This window comes from Penicillium citrinum (assembly GCF_028827155.1).
Source record: "Penicillium citrinum strain IBT 23319 chromosome Unknown utg000003l:1.0-4596430.0:1.0-4598250.0, whole genome shotgun sequence".
NCBI lineage: Eukaryota > Fungi > Ascomycota > Eurotiomycetes > Eurotiales > Aspergillaceae > Penicillium > Penicillium citrinum.
The window spans coordinates 2,452,840-2,477,002 of record NW_026622688.1 but is presented as its reverse complement, the minus strand read 5'-3'; the positions used below and the strand labels follow the sequence as shown (position 1 = coordinate 2,477,002).

At 47.7% G+C, this 24,163-nt stretch overlaps 10 protein-coding genes across 10 annotated transcripts; 4 read left to right on the top strand and 6 right to left on the bottom strand.

Moving 5' to 3' along the window:
- Nucleotides 1-921: 921 nt before the first annotated feature.
- N7469_004135 (uncharacterized protein) lies at nt 922-2,848 on the bottom strand (the record flags this gene model as incomplete). The annotated part of the gene is made up of 2 exons (XM_056643055.1): nt 922-1,798; nt 1,923-2,848. The coding sequence occupies 2 exons, from the start codon at nt 2,846-2,848 to the stop codon at nt 922-924; spliced, it is 1,803 nt and encodes a 600-aa protein (XP_056502467.1).
- Nucleotides 2,849-4,362: 1,514 nt separating this feature from the next.
- Nucleotides 4,363-4,787, bottom strand: N7469_004134 (YqaE/Pmp3 family membrane protein; the record flags this gene model as incomplete). The annotated part of the gene is made up of 3 exons (XM_056643054.1): nt 4,363-4,384; nt 4,466-4,600; nt 4,771-4,787. The coding sequence occupies 3 exons, from the start codon at nt 4,785-4,787 to the stop codon at nt 4,363-4,365; spliced, it is 174 nt and encodes a 57-aa protein (XP_056502466.1).
- Nucleotides 4,788-5,861: 1,074 nt separating this feature from the next.
- On the bottom strand, nt 5,862-7,490 carry N7469_004133 (fungal specific transcription factor domain-containing protein; the record flags this gene model as incomplete). The annotated part of the gene is made up of 2 exons (XM_056643053.1): nt 5,862-6,975; nt 7,042-7,490. 2 exons carry the CDS (start codon nt 7,488-7,490, stop codon nt 5,862-5,864), a joined length of 1,563 nt encoding a protein of 520 aa, XP_056502465.1.
- A 1,181-nt stretch (nt 7,491-8,671) lies between these two features.
- Nucleotides 8,672-10,277, top strand: N7469_004132 (uncharacterized protein; the record flags this gene model as incomplete). Its single annotated transcript, XM_056643052.1, has 3 exons — nt 8,672-8,833; nt 8,888-8,909; nt 8,941-10,277. The coding sequence occupies 3 exons, from the start codon at nt 8,672-8,674 to the stop codon at nt 10,275-10,277; spliced, it is 1,521 nt and encodes a 506-aa protein (XP_056502464.1).
- A 374-nt stretch (nt 10,278-10,651) lies between these two features.
- N7469_004131 (H(+)-transporting V0 sector ATPase subunit c) lies at nt 10,652-11,679 on the top strand (the record flags this gene model as incomplete). The annotated part of the gene is made up of 6 exons (XM_056643051.1): nt 10,652-10,742; nt 10,870-10,882; nt 11,020-11,149; nt 11,233-11,389; nt 11,445-11,548; nt 11,621-11,679. Exons 1-6 carry the CDS (start codon nt 10,726-10,728, stop codon nt 11,677-11,679), a joined length of 480 nt encoding a protein of 159 aa, XP_056502463.1. The 5' UTR covers nt 10,652-10,725.
- A 1,183-nt stretch (nt 11,680-12,862) lies between these two features.
- On the bottom strand, nt 12,863-14,056 carry N7469_004130 (mitochondrial 37S ribosomal protein mS38; the record flags this gene model as incomplete). The annotated part of the gene is made up of 2 exons (XM_056643050.1): nt 12,863-13,575; nt 13,648-14,056. The coding sequence occupies 2 exons, from the start codon at nt 14,054-14,056 to the stop codon at nt 12,863-12,865; spliced, it is 1,122 nt and encodes a 373-aa protein (XP_056502462.1).
- Nucleotides 14,057-14,888: 832 nt separating this feature from the next.
- On the bottom strand, nt 14,889-16,223 carry N7469_004129 (guanine nucleotide-binding protein subunit alpha; the record flags this gene model as incomplete). Its single annotated transcript, XM_056643049.1, has 5 exons — nt 14,889-15,230; nt 15,296-15,554; nt 15,610-15,773; nt 15,835-16,019; nt 16,097-16,223. 5 exons carry the CDS (start codon nt 16,221-16,223, stop codon nt 14,889-14,891), a joined length of 1,077 nt encoding a protein of 358 aa, XP_056502461.1.
- Nucleotides 16,224-21,519: 5,296 nt separating this feature from the next.
- On the top strand, nt 21,520-22,044 carry N7469_004128 (Zn(II)2Cys6 transcription factor domain-containing protein; the record flags this gene model as incomplete). The annotated part of the gene is made up of 3 exons (XM_056643048.1): nt 21,520-21,578; nt 21,638-21,875; nt 21,925-22,044. 3 exons carry the CDS (start codon nt 21,520-21,522, stop codon nt 22,042-22,044), a joined length of 417 nt encoding a protein of 138 aa, XP_056502460.1.
- Nucleotides 22,045-22,731: 687 nt separating this feature from the next.
- Nucleotides 22,732-23,325, top strand: N7469_004127 (uncharacterized protein; the record flags this gene model as incomplete). Its single annotated transcript, XM_056643047.1, has 1 exon — nt 22,732-23,325. The coding sequence occupies one exon, from the start codon at nt 22,732-22,734 to the stop codon at nt 23,323-23,325; it is 594 nt and encodes a 197-aa protein (XP_056502459.1).
- Nucleotides 23,326-23,753: 428 nt separating this feature from the next.
- N7469_004126 (uncharacterized protein) lies at nt 23,754-24,128 on the bottom strand (the record flags this gene model as incomplete). Its single annotated transcript, XM_056643046.1, has 2 exons — nt 23,754-23,831; nt 23,958-24,128. The coding sequence occupies 2 exons, from the start codon at nt 24,126-24,128 to the stop codon at nt 23,754-23,756; spliced, it is 249 nt and encodes an 82-aa protein (XP_056502458.1).
- Between the last annotated feature and the right edge of the window lie 35 nt (nt 24,129-24,163).

Below are 24,163 nucleotides of genomic sequence, written 5' to 3'. Positions count from 1 at the left end.
TTTGCTTACATTCAAACAGTAATATCGATTTATTGGGGACACACTTAGGTAGTAGGTAAAGTTCACAGTTAGCCCCACAGAGACCTTCTTTCAACTTCATACACTACCAGTAGATCTGGTCCACTGATCTTGAGATCTAAACTGTAACTACCTCTTTGTCTAGAAATCTTACGAGATTCTCAAGAACTTTGCGGGGAAGACATTGGCATCGATACAATTGTGTCATTCAAGGCTTTTAGATGCGTCTACATCGGCACATGGTCCCGCACTGGGCTTCCTTTCCCCGCATAAGTATTGTAAATCACACGAGAGGGCTAGTTTGAGGTTCAAAGCGATCTAGGATGATCCACCAAGTACTTGGTCATCATGAGCCTTGGTACTGAGTAAGGATCTGCTATAACACTACTCTGGTCACTAATACGGGCACGGCTTTCCTGCAACACTTGTGAAGACATGTGTCCAAATGATAATCATTACTGCAGTAATCTCCGAGCTGATACATGAGGGTTTGAACATGGCTCTCTCCATAAATGGCTTGGTACAGTGCTAAGCCTGGGGCCAGACACCATCACATCAGTATTACCTACTAACAGTAGTACGGCAGTATCAGAAGCTAACTATAGAAACTGTTTATATGAGCCAGATCCTATAAGCAGGTAGTATTCTTGTCTCGCCGTGGCTAGAACACTAATACCAGTCCCGGTAGGAATATTCAATAAATATGATTCAACAACTAGTACTCGTTCTTAATTAATGCAAAGTACAGCTCGTGTTCACTGCTGCTCAACAGCAGAAGCATTCGCCTATATCATCACGAAATCCTAAAATCAAACAGCTTTGTACAAAAATGAAATCCTATTCTAATATACACGAGAGAATGAGACAGAACTTCAAAAAAAGGCAGCATTGAAGCAAAGTCCTTCAATCAACCCTCAAGATCAGATCACCTCCTCTTTTCGACGGCGTCAAATCCCTACCAGTTGGTGAAGCTCTCTGTGACCCACCCGCAGCCTTCTTTGGGCTAGATGGATAAAGAATGATCCCAGGACATCGCTCTGAAGGATAAGGAAGCTCGGATGAAGCCTGCGGAGGTGGCGTATTGCCACGGCCGCGCTGAAGCCAGAAATCGTCTGGACCCCAAGGTGCACTTCCTTCACTTGGCGGGCGAGGGCGTGGACTGCTCCGAATATGAACGCGCTTGATATCATCCCCACGGACTACTATACGTGGTCGCGAGACAATCTCGGCAGCGGGAGCTAGGGCTGCAGCACTTGGTAATGGTTTGGATTCTGAGGTTCGGTTTGGTGATGTGGGATCTGGTCTCCCAGGTGTTGTGAGAAGTGTATTTGCGGTTGTTTCTTGGGAGCAATCAGAACTATAATATGGAGTGCTGCTGCTATTTGATGTGTAAGAGGCTCGATGGTCGTTTCGTCTGTTAAATTGCGGTATTGGGGTTCTTCCTCGCGCCGCTTGTTGTGTACCGAGTGGGTATTGGGGGTAGGGCCTCGGCTGAGGACCTGTAGGGGCACGACGGAATCTTTCTGCTGAGAATCCGTTCTTCAAAGCTCGTGGGTTTGCTGGTAAGCCTGTTATTATGTTCGGCGAACCTGACTTCTGAGACATAATGGGCCTTTGAATCGGTACTGCAGCTGCTGTTGCTGATTGATTCTCTTCCTCTTCTTCGAAAAGAGTTTCACCACTCGCGGGTCGATGGCTCCAGTTAAGCGGCTTGGGAAGTAGCCCGGCGCCTTGGCTAGGAGCTCCTGCCTCGTGGAATGGCGTTTGTGAATGCTGCGATCTGGGGGGAGTCTGCCCAATCTGAAGCAGAGCTTATAGCAAATCCTATACGCTCTTTCTTCCTTTGCATGTCTTGAACTCTCGGGGACGACGACATTGGAACTCCCAAAAACGGGGGTGGATACCTTGAACCCGGCTGGTAGCTGCGGTTTGGTTCTGATATTTCTGGTAGTCGGCCAGGGGCATTGAATGACGAAGGCCCTGGAGTTGGTCCTGGTCCTGGAGTAGATCGCCGGGAGGATGGCTCTGAGAATCCTGGAGGCTCAGACATGTTACCTCCGATTTCAAAGAAGTCTGAGTCTGGTCCAGAGGAATTCCGGCGGCGCTGTCGCCATCTCTTGCACCAGAAGAAGACAGCCACGCAGATTATGAAGGATCCAGCTAAGCCTGACGCAACCGAGACGCCGATGACCGTGCCCCCACTAACCCCATGATGATCTTCATTGCCAGCCGAGTCGGATGTATTGGTTGGTGTAGGAGATGTCTGTGTTTCATCAGGGGTGGAAAATGGTTGTTCGGAGCTAGTGATCTTTGAGTCTTCATCTGACGTTGACGTCGTTTGATGGTATGTTGTGATTTCCGGGACTGCATTTGTAGTCGTAGGAGTTGAAGCGTGTGTTTCTAGGGAATTTGTCTCTTTGGTTGTTGTTACATGAGTCTTACTAGTGGTCTTTTTTGGAAATGTCGTCGCCGTAATTGTGGCGTGAGTCTCTGAGATGGCGCCAGAGACAGAGTCACAGATTCTATAAACGCTGGTGCTTTTCTGAGTATGGTCATCACACAGAGCATAGGTACAGCTCAGGGCTGCCTCCCCCAATGTGAGTCCACTGGGCGTTTTGCTCCGGCATAGACACTTGATATCTGTCGACGACTGGCATTGGGCCTCTGTATATTGCGTCTCGATAAAGTTGGTCACACAGGTTTGAGCGCAGTCCGGTATCACTTTCCAAAGAGAGGAATCATTCTTTGTGGTATCTGAGCCAACCGCTGAGACCAAATTGGTAGACAGGAGGGTCGTGATGAGGAGCCCGTATATCGAGGGAAGACCCATGCTGAAGCGATTCTACCTATAAAATTATAGGTATAATTGTAAGTCCCGGATGACCACATTGATGCCAGTGCTCGGCATTGGAAACATACCTCTATTGACTTTTTGTTAAAGGAATGGCTACCTTCGAATCCATATATTCTTTGAGGTTATCATCATCGATCGATGCACGCGTTTCCAGCTACCAACTGTTCGAGAGTTGTAGATGAACTCGAAGATATGACGATAAATTACGAGAAAGAAGACGAGAAATAAAGAGAAAGCCACTTGGCTACCCTAAGCAAGATCAAGACTTGATTAAAACTAAAACCCACCGAACTCTCGCGCATCACCAATTTACGCGCGAAGCAACATACCATCGCTATGACGCTGATCATCTGTCCGGGGACGAAACAGATTGGATTCGACACTAATCTGAAACATGATAGCTGAGGCGAAGCACCTGTAGGCGCTCTAGTGAAACGACATGACATCGTTAGAGATGGTCATCCCAATCGCAGGGAGAAGTGGGGGCGATGAAGTACTGTGCTTATTGGATGCTGGCTTGGGGATACAGCTGCAAGCGCCCAGAGTTACGCGCCAGGGCAAAGAGGGCGGTTAAAGCTCAACAAAAATGAACGAATGCGCTCGGCAGTGTTTCACATTTTCCAATCTCTGTGAATCAATCGATTATTCCCTGCTAAACGCTCTTGAGACTTGGAATCGCGGCGGAAGACTTGAATGAACGTGCTACACCGCGGAACAAGATCCTTTCAGTAATCGATTCAACCAGTCCTTCTAGAAGACACTAGAACCTCTTGTAGAGAAATTAAACATTTGCCAGTTCTCAAATCATTGTGAGTCAAGGCAACTGTCGGCAAATAACAAAGAATCCCGCTGCGCGGTCCAGCTTCGAATTCTGAGGTCGTTGGGACGTTGTCAAAGGCGGAGATACCCCGGAACTTGCCTAGTGGATCGACCTGAGATGCCAGTCAAATAAATAAGGAAACCCCACAATGGATACGCTACAATTCGATGGTAGCTGGTCTGTCTTGTGCCTACGAGTTTTGAATTGATCAAATTATGGGTATAAGATTCAAACAATTGCCATTCCCATCGTAAAACTAACGGTGGGCAGGACACGAGACAAGCCCGGAAGTCCAATAACACTATCAGGAGGTATCTTTTGACATAAAAATAGAGACAGAAACCTAGAGACCGAGGCAGATATCATCAAGCACAAGAAATACATAAAGACATTGAGATGACAGGGAAGATCGTCCGCGATTAAGGAAATTAATGGACATCTGCGATGCCAAGTAGTGGGGTGTGCTGCATAAGGCTAGGCAAATCCGGACCTCGGCGGAAGCACGCTGGCGCCAGCACTCAAAAGAATCCGCCCCGTTGCACCCGTGACCCGGATTAGATCGCAGACGTAGGGGGGGGCTGGTCAGACAAGGTCATGTTCCCTGCTGCAAGGACGGGAGAGAATACATTTGAAGTGCGGCGACGTGGAAATATTAGGACGATCAAGACCGCTAGTATTTGAAAATGATGTACCTGTTTAAATGAGATTAGCGGCTGAAATCCTGAAAGAGAAAGTTTGGGGATCATCCATGAGGAGAAAAAGTGGATACGTACAGAGCGTGGATGATACCAGGGATATAACCCAGAATGGTCAGACAGATGTTGATCAACAGATCAGCACCACAGCCGCGCTCAAGGAAGACACCTAGAGGGGGCAGAAGAATGGCAAAGATGATCTTGCAGACATCGCTGGATTTTCAGTTAGTCAAATCTGACTGGGAGTTGTTTATATGGAAGTTGATGAATCCGGGCCTGATTCAACGAGCGACCAAAGTCGCGATGAGATCATTCAAGCTGACCCAGAGCGAGAGAGGCAAACCGCAGAATATTTGGTAAGGGCAGGGGGGAATAAAACTCACGAGGCAGTGAAAGGCATGATGGGTGATGTTGTGTTAATTGAAAGGGAGACAAAGTAGGAAGAGCAGATTCAATGAAGAGTCAAGAGTCAGGAGAAAAGTGGGAAGAAGGCAGGTGCGGCGGCTGGCTCTTTTAAAAGGTTGGAAGGAGCTCCCGACTCCGTTGCGTCATGGAGGCGCCACTTGTGGCTCAGTCAGCACTTGCCAAAAGATTGACAGAAATCAGCCAATCAAATCCCACAGTAATTGAATGCCTGCTACCTGTGGCTGTGCTGCTCTTATAACTAGTTACAAGGTTGAAAATGAGTAAGCAGTTCTAATTACGATAAGCGCTGGCTTTTTGGTTCAAGGGTTTTCCCTAAGGTTTCTTTATGTTGTTGGAGGAGCAATCTTTCAGGAGCATCATTGACTGCAGGATCTGCTGCACTATGCAGCCATCCCCAATCAAATCTGGTCTCGGCCCTGGATCTTCATTTCTGCCGCCCTATCCCAAGCGCCCGTTTCCTCGTTGCCTGGCAAGAAGCTTGGCACTGACCTGACGTGGCTGGGGAGCTCAGTTCGGTGTGACCGCAGAATGCTTCAAGGAAAGCCCGCAGATAGTATGATAGTTCATGAATAAGTCATATGAGGATCCCAAACACGTTCTTCGATGTCCTGATACATCACGAGGGTTGGAGCAATATGTACATGTACATTCTCGTCACTGTGGCGGTTGTTCAACTTCCAGCCCTACAACGCCCTACCAACCCCTTGTCCCCCACCTGCCAAGCCGATGCCCAGTCCCTCGCGCACCATTGGCCGCTTATGACTTCACCCTCCCCTTGGCCGGCTCGAGTCCGGTCTTCGTGTGACCTTAAATTGTGGCTGGATCCTATGGAGCTACTTGGGAAAGCAGGTTCTGGTACGAAGCATGACATCTCTACTCAGTACAGAGTACAATTCGCTAATCACCCAGGTTGAGCCACCTGAAGAATCTCGGACTCGAAATCGAGTTTCTAATTTGGGGGTGGAGCGTGAAGGATTCACTCAGCCTTGTACCAGTGGAAAAGAAATATACATAGAATAAAAATAGCATATAATGCCATGATTTTTGCTCATTGATCCAGATAGGCATCCAGCTGGGGTGAAAAGTCCACATCTTCCAATAAGGAACTCCATTGTGGAACATCTAACTCTGGCGCAACGGCGACAAAATCGGACCAGAGCTGTTCCCAACCTTCTTGGTCCATATCATTCATTAGGCTGATGTCTAACCCTCTATCTGTAGCTGCAACCGAAGGAGGCTGTACAGTAGTCTCTCTGCGACTACTGTGAGCTGTCGATATCTCATCAGGCTCAGAAGAAGCTAAGCCAGGCTCGTTCGATGAATCGTCTTGTGTGGTGCCGGGATCTCTAATTGTAGATATTGGGCCAAGCGATTTCTGCGACCGATCCTTGTTTAGGGTCGACATGAGAATTTGTAGATTCTTCTGGACCCCTTCCAGGAGATTGTTCGAGTCTTGTTTCGACTTCTCCAAGGTCTGATATGCCGCAATCACTCTCGTTTTGCGAGCTTCAGCATCGGGTGCGTTGGGGTTGAACGAAACATCCATGGCCAGAATCAAGGCCGCAAAGAAGACGTGGTGCATGACAGTCCAGAACCGACCAGGATTCAGTCCAACGCCGACTGAAATTTCGTCCATCTGCCGTCGCAACTCTAGCACCTTCTGTGCTGATTGAATACATGTTTTATGGGAGTAAGCGTATTTCGGGTTGGTTATGCCCTCGAGGTGAAATTCTCTGTGGAGTCGACAAAGGCGAGTGTGAAGACTGAAGTGTAAAAAGATCCTTTGCCAAGCAATATAGGGCCGTTCTTTGCAAATGCGCCGGCTCTGCTCAATACTATCCTGGTCAAGTTTGAAGAAGAAAGGAAGATTGTCCATATGCTTTTGGTATTTTGCATCCAAATCCAGAATGGTCTCGTAATCAGTGTCTTGAGATTCCAACAAGATGGATGGCAAGGCATCAATCACCTCACGACAAAGTTCAGAGCCTTGAACACGAGCATGAAATGCCGACATCCCCGTGGGGACATTCAAAGAAAACTCTTGCTCGATCCCCGATGGCGTTATAAACTCGTCGTCTGTATTGCTAGGCAGATTCACGTCCATATGTTTGGGTTGAAAAGTGTACGCGCCTTCGTGGGGACCACCAGAGAACGAGAGGAGCCTCTCCGAGTCAGTAGGATCAAAAAAAGATATGTAAGGAAGATGGACTATACGGATAACTACTTACCAGTCAGATGCAACCATATACCACCAAGCGCGTCTTTGGATCTCAACATCTATCATATTGCATCCTTTGATGCGTCGCTCTTCGCGTGACTTGGGGGTGTCCAATCTGTGAATTTGCATATCTCGAGACATTAACAAGCAACGATGTCGGATGAGATGGACTTTGATTGGAAACCCGTCGGTATTCATGAACAAATGACCAAGAACACCCATGCCCACAAGAGCCGTAGTCGACGGTTGGGCTATGTGATCAGGATGGTCTATAATCGCAAGTGCTGTGCGGGCATAAGCCATGAAAGCTGCCTTGCTCTCGGATTTGGTAGTGGCCAGCTTTTGAAGGAGTTGTGGTGTCCATATGAGAGCGGAACCAGCGAATATACCAAAGACTAGCAATAATGCGGATGCATTAGGCTCTTCGCCTTCAAGAAGGCATCTGTAAGTATTCTCCATAATATCTCGTGCAGTAGGAATATGCAGCACCCCAAATGTCGGCTGCACTGTGGCAGCGAAATGACTAAATAATTCTCTAGCTTGATGAAGAGGCGGAAGTAGTCTCGTTATCTCGTAGATACCCATACCACGTTCTTCCACGCTAGATATAGAGAGGAAATGTGCACCAAATGGAGTGACATAGGGAGAGCCAACGGTCTAATGCTTGTATCAGTATCCAGTCATGGCTATTGATGCTTTCAGATTTTCAAGGCTACCAACGATGTTTTTTGCGCTCCTGATCGAAACGGCATGCTGATATGCATCGAATGGCTCCTGTGTCGTGTCTCTTCTCTTGAAAGAGAATTCCTCTAGCCTACGAATTCGATATGCGAGCTCATCCGAATTGCTTTAAACAGTCAGTACTCAGGAATCGGTAGGTATACCAAGCAGGTAAAAGCGGAGAGACCTACTGACTAGCAATGGCTGATTGGGCTGCCCGCTCTTTTGCATTGTTATTTGCATGATAAGTGGATCTATGCGAGATATCTGAGTCCACTGCTGCCGTTGGCACTGCGCCGCCGGAATATTCGCAAGAGATATGCCTTTGAACGCAGTTGGAACATGGCTTTTTGCGATCACAACGTCGTTTCTTTTGCCGACAGGCAAGGCAGGATAACGGTGGCTGAGACCATTTGCCGACCATTGGGATCATGTTACCTCTATTGTCGCGCTTCATCTTGATTCATCACAGTTGATCAAAGTGTAGTATTCAACCCGCGGTCGTCCGTGGAGGCTCGGCTGATATAAAGAGCAAAGCTCCACGCCTGGTCTGTCCAATAATATCTTCTAGAGACTCAATTGACACCAAGGATCTCCATGAATTTTCTCTCGGTAATTTTCCCCATGAGAAGATAGTCAGCCGGCCTACAAGGACAGCATAAAAGCGAAGGCGCATCCTCCGCGGAGGCTGGCGGATATCCGCGGATTCTCTTACCACTTTGGGTTAAAGTTTCTGTATCACAATACGTAAATTACTTATATTTTGACATACAGTGGCGGACCTTGTATATGTATTACAGTGTCATTTTCGTAGGTCCAGATTCCAACTCCGCGGTGAACGTGCTTCTCTACCCACACAGCCTATTAGCTTAGCGTAAAGCAATGTGCTATCACCAGGTCCCTTGGAAGTTATAGTATTCATGAACTTCCGATTTCCTCTTCGTTTGGTGAATTCGCGCCTGGCGCGCGATTCACGCCGAGTTCCGGCGAGCTTGGTCTCCGCGAGCAGACGGATTGCGACGAAGAGCTCTGGCGACACGCCTTTCGCATACACATGGTTAACAAGGACGCCACAAGAGCTTGTATGTTCCTAGCGCTTCTTTACAGCTAGAATAAGCTAACGAAATCAAACACAGAGCCCAGATGATGTTGTAACAAGTCTTTCTTCCTCGATCGCCAACGACACCAGTCCCCTCATTCTTGTCACTCCCCAATTCGCACACTGGCTCGACCCCGCCAATGAATTCCTCCCCGAAACTACTCGGTCGATTATATGGTCAATCTGGTCCTCTTTATACCGTTGCAGCTGTGATAGATAAGCTTCCGAATGAAACTGCATTCTGTGCAACATCATTGCAGGCAGACGGCCCAGGTGTTGAAGGGTTATCTTTGCTTGTAGTGCCGGAGCTCCATATACAAGGAAAGGCCGCACCGCCCCGTCGCATTGGTGGCCCTGCTTCTCAGGAGCCCGATCTAGGGATTTCAATAGACGCCGCGGATCTCACGACATGCCAAATTGGCCTACGACTCGCTCATACTATATTCGTCAATGGCAAGGAATCCACACTTCTTGGAATGCGCTGGAATTGGGAAAACACGGCCAATGATGGTGGCTCATACACTTTGGCTGAGTCAATTGATTTGTCAAACTGCATTGTCAAGTCTTCATCAGGCGTTGCCGATATTCAATCCACAATGACATTACCGCTTCACCCTGTTGGTCAGCGGCGCAAGGTTATCTCGAGCATGGGAAATATTTTACGAGAAGTATCGAAATCTACAGATCCGAATTCATTGGCACCCATGCCTGCCTCTTCCGAGTTGGAGAAGGAGCTTCCTCGATATATTGAAGATCAAGATATAGTCGATCAAAGAGTCTCGGTATGGGCATTGGTCGAGAAGCCCGGGGCAACCGTTTCGTGCTCGCAAGATGGCTTGCTAGAGTCAGTGTTTAACGGCGGTAAGCTGCATCGGGTCATGAGCGGTGGAGGTGGATGGGGAAAGAAGCAGGGTTTGCTCTCTCTGGACCCAGAAATTGGGTTTCCTGGAACCACTGGCCAGGTAGATCTCAACCATCTGGATGATCTCTTCAATCACAGCACAAGCACTACGTCAGAGTTGCCTCCACGCTTCCCGGATGGGATTGTTGGCGATGATCTTTCAATGCTGTCGCAGGTTGCGGCCGAAGGGGATTTCATCCAATTCTACGCGTCAGTAGAATCAACACCTCTGCAACAAAACCAACCAAGACAGAATAAGGGCTTGGATGACGTGTCTTACTGCTTTGGGGTAGTGTCGGAAGCTGAGCAGATGAACAGCGAGACATCGCAAGCGCCTCAAGCAGGTCTCACCGCACTCCCGAATGCTTTCGGAGCGCTCTCAGAAAAAGCCATAACCTATTCTCGGTCTATGCCGCCTTCGATAGATGAAGGACAGGAGACAAAAGTATGGATGCCTGGCCCCAACACGAAACTCGATGTACCGGGCTGCCGAGTCACTCTTATTTCTGTCGCAGATTCAGAGTGACCTTGTACCAATGCTATGTAAATTAATCTACTCGTTGAGAAACGTAGCAGCTAATTCTAGATCAAAAATGGGCCATATAGAGTTGGTATTTACAATTATTGTTCTCACTTCAAAGTATCGTAGTATAAGGACGTCCAAACCAATAAACCCGAGTCATTTGCAGTCGAATATCTTCGAATATCGCATGATCAGCGGTAAATTTGTCCTGTACGCCCTTAAGCTGCGAGTCAAAAGGCGATGTATAAAACGGGTGGGCCCGAGGGGTGCCAAGAACACGTGACTACGGACCGGCGTGTGTGGCCTCTGACCTCGTAGCAACTCTCCATCCTCCCCGATTACCGCATCCTTTTCCTTCACGGCTTGAGCCTGCACTTATCGGGTCTCCTACCATCAATTTCAAGCTTCAAGCTTCTCTACACAAACCTTCAGGGCCACTTGTTCCGTCAAAATGGCCACCGAACTCTGGTGAGTAGTTCTCGACACATTCAGCCCCCTGGGGGTGCTTGACAGCTATCGAACCCCGGATCGTTGCCACACCTTTCACCAAATTTCCAATCACCAAGAACAAGAGCTAACTTTATCCTTTCATCAGCCCCGTCTATGCGGTGAGTCTAGCTTCCTCGTTCATAATTCCCGACATCTTGCCGTCTACCACCCATCGTGATCCAACCTTCAGCTCCACAGCCACGCCCGCAACCATGTGAACTTCATCCCATTCCAAATGCTGATATTTCATCTCTAGCCCTTCTTCGGTGCGCTGGGCTGCACGTCCGCCATCGTCTTCACCTGCTTTGGAGCTGCCTATGGTACCGCTAAGGCTGGTGTCGGAGTTTGCAGCATGGCTGTCCTCCGCCCTGACCTCATTGTCAAGAGTATGTGAAATTCGGACGAAGCCCATCACTTTATTGCGATTACCCTCTTCGAATAGAACTAGGACTTTGCTAATATGCCACAGACATTGTCCCCATTGTCATGGCTGGTATCATTGGTATCTATGGTCTGGTCGTGTCCGTGCTGGTCGCCAACGACCTGACCCAGAAGCTTCCTCTGTACACCGGCTTCATCCAACTGGGTGCTGGTCTCGCTGTCGGTCTGGCTGGTCTTGCTGCTGGGTATGTACTCGAATTTCCTGGGTTTCCTACCTGTTTCGTTACTAACATACTCCAGTTTCGCTATTGGTATTGTCGGTGATGCTGGTGTGCGAGGAACTGCTCAGCAACCTCGTCTCTACGTCGGAATGATTCTTATTCTCATTTTCGCTGAAGTTCTGGGTAAGTTGACGACCCAGTTTACGAGTCACGGGCCACTGAAGCATTATTCTAACTCGTCCTCTTTCTCAACAGGTCTTTACGGCTTGATTGTCGCTCTGCTTATGAACTCCCGCTCAAAGGCCGTCTGCTAAGCGATGATCGTATTATCGCACTTGGAAATTGGAGCCTGTATCCAGGCAACTTTTGGGATACAGGCTATCAGATTACTTTTGTTTCCGGTGTGCTTTTCTCGAAACCCCCGATCCAGATACAAAGCACGCCTCCAATGCTGCATCGGGACCAAGGAACGAGTGTGATTCCCAAAAGGGAAAGATTTTCGGCTATGATAAATTCATCTTGTTTTGTGAATGGGATATCATCTCTGATTGATTGAGACATGTAGAGAAATGGGGTATCTCAAGCATTTGAACCCGAATAGGTGGAATGAGTTGGTAGATATTGGAATGGCTTATACTTTGCATGAATGCGCGCTGGATACTGTACTTTATGTTTACGGGGTCTTGCTGATCTGGGATTGGGTTTCCTCTCCCTTTTCTCCTTCGATGGTGATTGCGATTCTTTTCGCTGGCCCCATTGATCCCCTTTATTTCCTCTCGGTTTGGTTTTCTTCATGTGTCTTTTCTTTGGTTTGTCTGGGTTTGTGTATTGGTATGATATAGCAATCCCGAGCTTGTTCATTACATATCAATTTCAATTGTCCTTCAATCTTATTCACTGGTAGATAGATCGTTTGAGTACTCTTGAAGCGGCCATGAAACTCGAATTTGGATACAACAGTACTACGATGTCGTATGACTTCGTCCATGCTATCAGCACTTTCTAAATATTATCTACTAAGTCCTTCCACTGACTAGGTCTAATATCAACTAGTTGCTCTTGTCAGAAATCTTCATTGCCTTTCTAACTACCGACCGAGAATCTCGGTGGTATTCAAACCACGAGAACAGTATAGTAGCCGTTCAACAGGTAACACAAATCTATTGAGCAGTCCGCAATGCATGCAGGCCCTCATAATGCCACGCATCGAAGAAAAACAATCATTGCACAAGCAAGCCAAACCTGACATGGAACGACAATTGGATATTTAAATAGTATATGTAGGGTGAAAGAGGAGAGGAAACGAACAAGAGGCCACAAAACCGAAGAGAGCGCAATGTACGGGAGAATGGAAACAGGAGGATATATGCCCGGGAAAAATCAGACAATATTACACCTCAACCCAAAGATGCAAGATGCGGGCCAGATATGCATCGAAGAGACCCGGATAGGACAATTATGAAAGCAGAGAAAGAGAAAAGCGAGACAAAGGCAAGTCTAAGCCTTATCGAGCTTGCGTCTAAGAGTGCGTGTCCTCCGCATCAGCTTCTTGAATTTGTGCTTCTTCATCTTCACCTTGCGCCGTCTTTTGGTGCTGATCGCATGCATGGAGTTGTTGTGGCGGCGTCGCTCGCCATAGGTCATGCCAGTGGTGTTGCTAGGCGCATCAATTGTAAGACCCTCATGCTCACCAGCAGGAGCTTCCATCTCGTTGTTGCGAACGAAAGGACCCGTCGAGGCCTCATAGGTCTTACGGCCGTCAGCGTGGCGAGATTCCCGAATGGTCAGAACAGTCGAGTATGTGGAAAATTCCTCTTGGTTCTCCGCGCTGGTTTCCATGGGCTCGACGTTGGCGTTCATGTCCATGGGAACCGGGGGAGGGGGAGGGTGGAATGGGCGAAGGCGACGAGTGTACTCCTCCACAGACATCTTGGGCTCGGGACCATCGAGCAGACGGAGCTCACCATCAGCGTCACTTGAAAAGTTGCGCTGGAGCTGGCCAAATTGATCCTCCGATTCCATACCGTGCGCCATGTTCTCCATCGACTCAGCGGTATTGGAAAGGGTGAAGATCACGTCTTGCGGTTCATTTTTCCCGAACTTCTTTGAGGAGAAAAGGGCATCGAAAGCTTCGGTAGAGGCAGTCGGAGGAACCGTGGTCGTCACGGAGATCGGCCGATGAATGGAGAAAAATGAAGCAACGTGGACATCTATTAAAGACGGGATGTTAGATTCGGCGATAAATTGTCATATTTCATGAGTTTTTGGTCATAGGATCTTACCATGAGGCTGACGGTGCTGTGTTGAAGGAACACTGGGAAGGTTCGAAAATGCCGCATCCTGCTGACCATTCTTCGAGGTGTTGCGGGTGCTGTTGTCCTTTCCACGGCGACGAGAAGACTTTGCCTTCTCCCCGGAAGAGTTCACATTCTTTGCCGGGGTCGAAGTGTCCATACGACGAGATCCATCACTAGGCGGAACTGGCGGTTTAGAGGAAGACGAGGAGTACCGGCGCTGGTGGACTCGGCGGGTTGCACCAAGCAGGCCAGCCGAAGGTACGTTTTGCGTGGCTTTGGGCAGGCCAGACAAAGGCGCCCAAGCAGCCCGGCGTAAAGATGTCGACAACATGGTTGACGTGGGACCCAGCAGCTGGGAGAGGTAAAGTTGAGTCTGTATCGGAGGCGAAATCATCGGGTCGGAAGTCGGCGTCTCTGATCATGCGGATATTATGTAAGTCGACACCTGAGGTATTAGGTGTCACCACGTGCCCTGTGGCAAATGACAGGCCTCCATGGGCAACTTTATACATTTATACAACTCAGTTGGTCTAGAAGGAAAAAAGGAGCAAACCGATAGAATGAGGTGGGAAACACTACGAGTTAGCCTGATATATTCTATAATATTGTGTGGAGTGCATCTTTGCTCAGACATGGTTGTTATTAGAGGTCAAGTAGGGAAGGAGTACACAGAACATATCCTAGGGTAAGTAAGCTACCAGGCGATAATTCCCAATACAAGAAACTCTAGGAAACGAATATAGTTCTAGTCACGTATGTGTTGTCGAATGATTGAATATTGAAATATTGTGATAATACACGCATCATTAGATAAAGAACATCTGCAGAGGCAAAACAAATGGTATCATCCTGCAGAATCAAGGACAGAGAGAAATGAAGCAAAGAAAAGAAAAGAAAATAGTCGGGTCGCTGAAAAAATCGAAGTCTAGCGTAAGCTGACGAAATCGAATGGGCTTTTAAATGCAATGTAACAGACCCAGGGATGTAGCAGAAAGCCGAACTACTCCTCTATCAAGGCGCCTCGTGAAAGTTGTAGACGGGAAAAAGAAAGAAGAAAGGTATGATACGACAGAATGGGGGGGGATCAGGATGGAAAGCGGAGCCGCCGCGGAATGCAACATAAGAAGGAAAATAGGCTAGAAAGCTCGACTGAAAAAGAATAATCGACTTCGTGGCGGACAATGGCGTTATCATGAAGGCCACCAAGGGCATGGGAATTCGGGTTCTTATAGTATGAGAGTGTGGAGGTTCTTCTGAATAATCATATCCTGGACGGAGTCCATGGTGACCTTCAATAACTGAGTGTCGGTAGCGTTGGTCTTGTGGATGTAAATTTCGCGATCGGGGATCCGGTTAATGCCACGGAAACGGTCTGCAAAGTATCGATAGGCCGCCTCAAAGTCGGTATCGGGGCCAGTATAGTCGGGGAAATGTTTTGCAATAGACGAGATGGCTAATTTATCTTTGAACAGATCCATCTTGTTCAAGAAGAGAATGATGGGCTTGCGTTTAAACCACTCGCCATTGACGAGCGACTCAAATAGCATCATAGCCTCATGCATTTGGTTCTATGGAAAAATATGAGCATTTCTGCATTCAACGTGTCTCTTGGCGAGGGCTGAGTAGTACGTACCGCATTCTGGTCCTCGACCAGACATTGGTCGTAGCCAGATAAGGCCACCATAAACAGGAGACATTGGACACCTTCGAAACAATGGATCCATTTCTTACGCTCCGATCGTTGGCCGCCTACATCCATCATGCGGAAGTTCATTTGCCCAAGTTCGAACAGAGTTTCTGTGATTCCCGTTGTCCGAAGTCGGGCTTGCAGCATATCCTGGTTATCGGGGAGCCATCCCGGAGTAAAGATTCGGTCCAAAGAATCATAGAAGCTAGTAGTATTGTTAGTATTAATCTTGCGTACAATCTGCTCTTCGGACAACTCACTAGACCAAATTGTCGTGCAGCGCAAATTCATGACCACGCGCGACAGCCTTTTGCACTCCAGCATCCTTCCACATTCCTCTCATAGCATCACGGACCTTCAGATCAGAAAAGGCTTCATCTGACCCTACATCCGCATCTGTATTGTCCAGTAGATCCGCAAATGACTATCAACAACTTGTGAGCATACTGTATAAAACTAAAAGGAATAGAGCATGTCATGTTTACCTGTGTGTTAGCGTCTTCGAAATCAATGTTCTCGGCATTCATGATATCAAGTAGGACCTTGAAAGCCACGACGATATTTGAATAAATGACGGCTCGGGTCTGATGACGCTCCTCTTCTGGAAAACCTCGGCTGTGAATGATGCGCATTTGCTTGATGATAGTCGACTTTCCAGATTCTCCAGCACCTGTGCATCTTGTTAGAGTTACCAGCGTAACTTTCTTTTTTTTCTTGCAATTGGGATGAGGTCCGCATGTCGCATACCTAGTAGCAGGATCTTGATCGTACGATCCATGGTCTTTTTGTCATTTTTCAGAGTCCGCTCAATGCGTGCATTCTGCTGGAAAGCATCCCTGTCGGACTCTGCCGGCTTAGAATTAATGCAACCCATAGCTCAGAAACTAGATAGAATGGGCCTGGTTAGTGTAATGTTTTTTTTAGATCATGAACATAATCATGAAAGACGAGTGAAGGATGGGACAAAGAGCATTTGCTACACCGAGGTCGATCTGAATCAGGGATGCGACGGCAATGCGCGGCAGCGGGTGGCGATCAGAAACACCTATGATCATGGACTCGGCCAGACTCGAGCTGCAACGGCACCTACAACGCGCTTGAAAGAACAAAGAAAGATGCCCTACCGAAATAAAGTACCCTTGTCAAGCTTCAAATCAGGCTAGCACGACGAATGAACGGTCGTGTTCCACGGGTTCTGGGCGATTGTTGGAGCTTCGATCGGTTCGTCCCCGCGCCCTGGTCTGCCACGTTCTATTGTGAATTGCGCCGTTGAATATGCAATCGGGCGAAATTATCCTCCGAGGTCACTTTGAGAATACGGAGGGCCGTGAAGTAAACAACAAAGCGAATGGTTGTTTGCTGATCGAAAGGGAAGGGAAACGGAGGGGTGTGGGAGGTGGAGAGTCGGAAAGACTGCGCGAGCTGAGACTTGACTATTGATGCGGGACGAGCCAGACTTATTCTGGCATCACGGGTCAAAAGTGACGTTTCAATTAGGAATGGAATCGGGGGGAGTCTCCAGGACCGAGTTGGGTTCGCCTGGCCAAATGAACGAAGGGGTAGATCCAACAGCAATAGAGGATCACCACAGGCCGAAACGAGACCAAACACCACTGAGAATGGGATTAAATGGTAGGGTAAAGGGAAGATACAGAGGGAGGGAGGGAGAGAGAGAGAGTGAGTACAAGCGAGAAAGGGGAAGAGATGAGAAGCGAAGCAAGCATTACATCTCTCTCTGCCGTCCCACAAGAGAAGCCCACAAGCGGGGAGAAAGATGTCCGACTAGACCGCGCGCGATGGGAGATTATCGTTCAATTGCGGAGGATACTTGGGTTTCCGACTTCCCCTTGTGAAGTATCATCAACTCAATTCTAATCTCTTTCTTTTTTTTTTATTGTTCTATTGTCGGATGAGTTGTGACTGCAATGTATGTCATAACTACATCTACTATGTACAAATACAAGATTCTTCTTGTGTGTCAACTCCTCTCGGGAAAGGAGTCGTACTGTACGGAGTGTACACCAACAGATACGCTAGGCCGATCCACCAGAGAAATGGGACCCGGTTCTCTTGCTTGATTTGTCTACGGAGTAACTAAAATACATACAATGATCAGGTACTACGGAGGCTAGAGAACAGTCTCCTCGAACGGTGGACATTCCACACGCGCGCCATCTTATTGCCTGAATGCGACAAGATGAAGCTCCTGTATCTGCAGGAGAATGGGGCTACTATGAACGCCCCCTGATGCACATCTTAACTTATGGGGTATGTAACTAATGAACATAAACGAGGGTACAATGCACCACGCGCAGCGAAGAATTCTCGAAATGACTTGATCGTGGTGTCTTTTGATAATTGAAGCAGGGGCGGGCTGAGAAGGCTGAGGATTGGACTGGTTTATCTCCGGCGCTATTGAAGGTCGCCTTTGGGAGCGTCCCTTGCAATGGGGGGCCAATCAGAACATCATGACACTTCTCGAACAATGCCATTCTTCGTCACTATTGAGCTTAGGACTCCTTGCTTTTATTTGTCTAATCTTGTTTGTTCGGCACTCAATGTTCCTCTACCTGACAGAACAATGCTTATTGTTCTATTACTCTATCCCCATAATCCATCTAAAGGCTTCATTTTTGGTTGGGGGGGGGGGTTCTGCAACACCATTTCCTACCGAGGTCAAATGGGTCAGGAGGTGGGGATAATTTGTACACTCAATGGTTCTTCGCTGCATGCCAAGCCACCATGCAGTACCTACATTACCTACTGTACATACGACTGCAGCGATCGGCATGAAATTGCTGAAACTTCGTGTCAGCAAAGACGCAAGGAATTTTCTGAAACGTTGGCGGAATCCTGGCTCAGTTCACCTCTTTCTTACAATAGCCCAAATTCTGCTTGGACCACCTTCTGGCGTTCCTATCCGTCTTGTGTCTAGCCTCTCCCCACAAACAGGCATTTGCTCCGGTCATAAACCCATAGTAATTCTTCGCTATTGGCGATCTTTGTACGACGCAGATGATGTGCCTGCTTTACTCCATATGCGTCCGTACCCCTGGATCGGAGGAACTCTTCACACTTGTCTCTAGCGATTTGACTTCCGGGCTATGTGCTCCATACAGGACCTAATGAGACATATCCATACTCTGTCCTCCTGAGATTGTTCCAGCTTATAACACCACTACCAGTGTGCTTTGAGTTATCTATTTCCGGTAAGAAAGAGTTTCAAGGGTCCATTATCGGAGTGTCTTCGACCCGACTTGTACAGCGACCTGATCCATTGAAAACTGGGTAAACAAACCCATTCGGCAATGTATCGGTGGAGTTTGTCAATGGATGGCTACTCCACACCACAAAAGACAAGCCGCGTCCTCATGAATTTTTTTTTTTTTGTTTATACCCTGATCTAGATAGCATTGGAAGCTGATTCTCTGAACAGAGCTACTACATACTAGAATTTTAAGTTTTGATACGAAGGGATCGAGCTGCGCCCTTGTTTTAGTTCTTTTCGGTATCATTCTCAATTTTTCCTAACCCAGGGCATCAGAGCATCCTGTTGTGACCCGTATCTGCACCCCACAATACCACGAGTCGTTTACCATGTGGCCCGTACGTCCCGCCTCGAGGCTCGTGGCCCCTCTTCGGTTGGTCATTTCCGGTTTGATATTCTTGCCTTCCCGCAAATTGTCAAAAGGTACACCGTTTTTCGACTAACGCAGGGGTGATCCTTGCGAGCTAGGATGTGGAGTTATGATGCACCTATCAAAGGCCTGAAAGACCTGGATCGAAGATGAGCCGATTGGGGAGCGAAATATTTCCGGTTGTGGGCCGTGAGAATCCGGTGAATGTGTGTTGATACGGATATCCAGAAGCAAATGTCACATGTTTCATAGGTATCTACGGAGTACTCTGTAAAGTCCTAGACTACAGTATAAGCACTATGAATGAAACGTGGAACCTGGGGTTGAACCACACGAAGTTCATCCTGGATCAACGAATGCCAGTGGGTGAAAGAAAATAAACTCTATTGCCAACTAATATTTACATGCCAGTACATAGTACATCAAGACCATGCATTCCAAGGATTTTATCATTCATCAGTATGGGTGCAAGTCTGTGGGCTTTGAAACTACATACCTCAATCGGTACGTGTACTAACTTGGAAGTAGACGTATCATGTTGGCTTCGCACACTCGGTAGACTGCAGTAGCCCCCTTAGCAATGGGCACCAAGTTGTTTGTTGGGGCCAGACGTGATGTAATTCTTCATTTCAACCGATGGCGATCCCAAACATTCAACCTCACGTGGTTGGCTCAGTAATCTGCCTCGAACTACACGTATGAAGTCAATTTTCGACTTTGTCTGATCCACCGAATTTCAAAAAGCACACAAGCATGTATCTAGGTTTTTTTTTCTTCAAGGTTACGAGGTGGCGCCGGAAGCCTGGGAAGTGACAGCTGCCACACCGCTACTAATTATTCTTAGTAGAGAGCAATCAAAATGGCTTTGACTGAAGTTTGCCTTCACTGGGCGCCATCGGTGGTTTTGAACGAGGGATTAGGGCAAGGTCTCACGAGCAAACAGCGCTCAAACGGTGTGGCTTGTGGGACTGGGCAAATTAAACATTGTCGATCAGCATTTGACAGGAGCCCAGATCCAGTGTCCTTCAGCAGGATCAGTACCTACGTAGTTAAATTACTGCAAGGTAACCCCGGCCACTCGGGATCTGCTCCGACACTTCAACTTTCATGTTCCAAATCCCTGATTCATGACTGTGCAGAAGAACTCGATTTGTACGACTTTTATGCATGCTGGGGAATTCGACCCGAGTATCCGGAATGACTTTGTTGCTATCTTTAGATGAAAAGGTACCTTTGCTAACGGTCGAATCTTAGCCGGCTCGAAGATTGACTGCGTGAACTTGGCATCTTCTGATTAATTCTTCTCGGTACTCTTTCAGGGTTTGGCGCGCGACACCATATAAGCCAGAGTCAGGAGGTAATTACCCCGAGTGCTGCCATGTCTGGGTCGACTTAGACCTTTCTACAAGTTAACTCTTCTAATCTCAATTTCAGTATTCAGAATTTAAAGGTGTCAGAGCACTTTGTCTCCAGACATAGATGAAAGAGTGTTTACGGATCAGACGTAGAGACGAGAGATATTGATTAAAGAAATTCAACTCCTGTAGTTCTATAGAAGTCAGTTTCGATTCTTTTTGGAATCAAAACAAAAACAATGTCCAGCCTAATAGCGATCGATATTAGCCATTAATACTATCAATATGCTTCTATCATTCCTTCAAATTAGTAATCTGAAGAAACCGTAGAAGCATTATTTTCTACTATGGGTTCATATGAATGGTAGGATTTCAGCAGGTGTTGAAATCCTACATGAGCTAGACGTACACTAGAAGAGACCCTCCATTATTAAGCACCTACTATATATTGTGAAAATAATCAATTTGGCTGCTCCTGCGAGTCTAGCTCATGTACTGCCAGCAGACTTCAGCGAGGATTTCTCACATCAAATATTGATCACCTGAAATAATGTTTGATGTGGGAATGCATTTGAGTCTAGGTCACCGACGCCGAATCTGTTAATGAAACCGCCGCAAAAAGCAGAAAATCCGTTTGATATTATCAATTTAGTTCTGACCTACGCTGGAATCGCACATGTCCTTAATTTCTTGGACCTTCACCCAGATGGCTTGAGGGAACTGTCCGAAGTCAATATAGCAGGTTGCCTTTTTGGTAGTTCGGACTAGAACCGATCTCCTGTTTGGCGTTGGCATTGATATCTTTGATAGTTCACAAATCGAATGAAAGGAAGAGCACTTGGCTACTGTAATTGGATAGTTTCTGTAGTAGGCGTAGATACAACGTAGTTGCTACAGAGCAAGTAATACGGTCCCCCGTTATACTTTCTTGTCCGTCTTTGCGAGTGATACATACCATTTTGCTATGCGGCGTAGTAAAAGCAGCTGCGTCCTTAGCGATTTTCGTTCCTTCGTTGATGGTAATTGCCCATAAGGTATGGTAAGAAGCGGTGATCTTTCAATGTTTGCCTAGTTCGTCAGGCTTTCGGAAACCTCGTGCCGAGCTTTTCCACCCCGACTTCTCCCCGCAAGTTGTCACAGGCGGTATAAACTAGATAAGCAGGAAACGGATTTGAAGATGGCACCCGAAAGCGAGGGCATTACTCCACGCAGGAAGCTTCGTGTGACAACCGGATGGTACGTGAATCCGCTGTGTTCCAAAATTGCTGGCAAAGGCTGACTTTTATACAATACAGCCAGACTTGTCGAGCCCGTCGTGTCAAGTGCGATGAGTCGAAGCCATCATGTAATAATTGCGGGAAAAAGCATCGCACATGCGTCTATGACAATGGAGCTCCGGGTATGTCGAGGACGCGAGCTGCTCAACGACGTGCGCAAAATCCCAGTGACATCGTCTCGTCGCCTGCCCCGGTGCATCCCCGGCTTGAGGATGATCCTTCTCATTCCCACGCACAGTCAGCGGTTAGAAATACGGTATTTCCTTCCTATCGTTATATATATAACTCCTAATCCGCTTATATAGCCACCACGTGTGAATGCGGAACAAAATTCCCAGGGCGTTTCCCCGGTCAACCCGGAAGGCGTCGGCCCCCGTCATATTCGAGACGAACCGGCGCCAGACGTCGCATCAAGGGGGGGCTAGTACCGACGACTGGATTTATCGGTCATCCGAGCAGACGAAATATCCAGTTAGCCTCTCGTCAATCCTTTGGCCGGGAGAAGGGTCAAACCCCAATCTGCCGCCCATCAATTGGAATGACAGCTCCCGGCCCGCATTGACAGACCCTCAATTTGACGAGCGGAACGAATTTTCGACAGCTGGAGAAAGCCCAATCGGTTCTTCTTTTTATGTGATTGATCAACAGTTGCCACTTTCAACTTCAGAAATCCTCATCTTCAGGAATTATGTAGATACCGTGTCACGATGGGTAAATTCCACTGCCTTCCCAAGCGTCCTCTGCAATAAGGCCAGCTTGCTCATAATGCCACGATTCAGATCGACTCTTTCTCTAGGGACCAGCCCTTCTATTCGGTCGTGCCTATGCTGGCGCTCAGATGTCCGGTTCTCATGAATTCGTGCCTGGCATTATCAGCGAAGCAATTAGCACTGAAGGCCCCAGCGGACGAAATGGCCTTGCGAGCGAACATCGCCATCAAATATCACCAGAGAGCCATTAGAGGGATCAGCAAGCTTATTACAGACCCTGCCTGCGCATGGAATGATGGCATCCTGGCCTCCAGTGTAATACTGTCCACGTACGTATAAGGAGGTGGCCTCCTCACTCTGGGTTTGGTTTGTCAGAGAAAATCAACTGACATAATCCTAGATATGAAATGCTTGACGTGGCAGGGGACAGCTTTGGCGCCCATCTTAGGGGGGGTTGCTTACCTTCTACAGTCCCGTGGGGCACACGGAGATGCGTCCGGGATCAAAGGTGCTGCCTATTGGACATGGTATCGGCACGAAATTTGGGCCGCCCTTCAGACTGGACAACCAATGTTCCTTGATGAGCAATACTGGAAACCCGAAGACGTTGATAGCTTTGAGAATCTCTGCGTTGAAGATATTGCCAACCGTGTCATCTACACTTTCGGCCAATGCGTCTCATTTTGTAATGATAGAAGCGTTCCCGAGGGTGTAGGAGCGGAAGAGAGAAGGAAGAGCCGAGAGAATCGAGCTGAGTCACTACGGCATGCTCTGGAGGATTGGAAAGACAAGCTGTCAACTTCAAGTGCAAACTTTATCTCCCAAAAGCCACCACCAACCGAGGCGACTACTCGCGAATTTCCTTTTCTTTGGTTTGTATACCCGCAAAGTGGTACGTCTCAGCCCTCGTTTCCCTCGACCGGGGATCACTTCCTTTCTAATCGAAATAATCAGCCATTGCATACCAAGTCTATCACGCCTCTAAAATTCTGTTGAACTTGCATTCCTATCCTTCCATCCCGGAGGGTTTCATCATAGGCTCGAGTCAATCACTAAAACACCGTCGCGAGATTGAAAAGTCACGGGAACAGATATTCCTTGTCTCTAACTCTGGAATCCCAGACACGTGGAGTCTTGTTTCCACACAATGCTTGTATATAGCAGGAATGGTGACGGAGGGGTTACTGGAAAGGAGTCTCACTCTGGAGTTGATCGAAGATTGTCAGAAACGATCGGGGCGAAGGACATGCACCCTGGCAGATGCTCTCCGAAAATTATGGTCCGAATGAGCTTTTCTATCTTTTTTTTCTCTCTGCGAGAGCTTCGATTCTTCAATACGGGAATTTATACCAAAGGGTTGGCCTAGTTGATTATTTCATTGACATATGAGAAAGAAACTAGCCCTTTACACTACATGCAGCCATTTATTTGTACCAACGACAAGCAATTGCGGCAACAGAAATATGCTGCTGCGAGCCACTCGCGGTGGCATCCTTAATCACCTGGTGGGATGCGTTAGCAGGGTTGCGGGAAATATCAAGCTGCGAGCGAGAACTTGCAGCATTTTCTAGGATGGTCAATTAGTCCCTAGACTTCATTTGTTCGGGATTGAAAGGGCATAAACTTACAGAATCTGCAGCCGCACACTGGAGCGAGGGCTTATTCCATAGCTCCGTGGTACCCTGACTCGATATATCAAATTCTCTATTGATCATGAATGGGAATTGCGTGTTAAATTGCGTACTTGAGCCTGCCGCCCCAGCAATCAGTTTGTACACCAATGCAGGCAGGGTGTCCATTGCGACGGCCAAACCATATGATTCTGCAGTGGCAG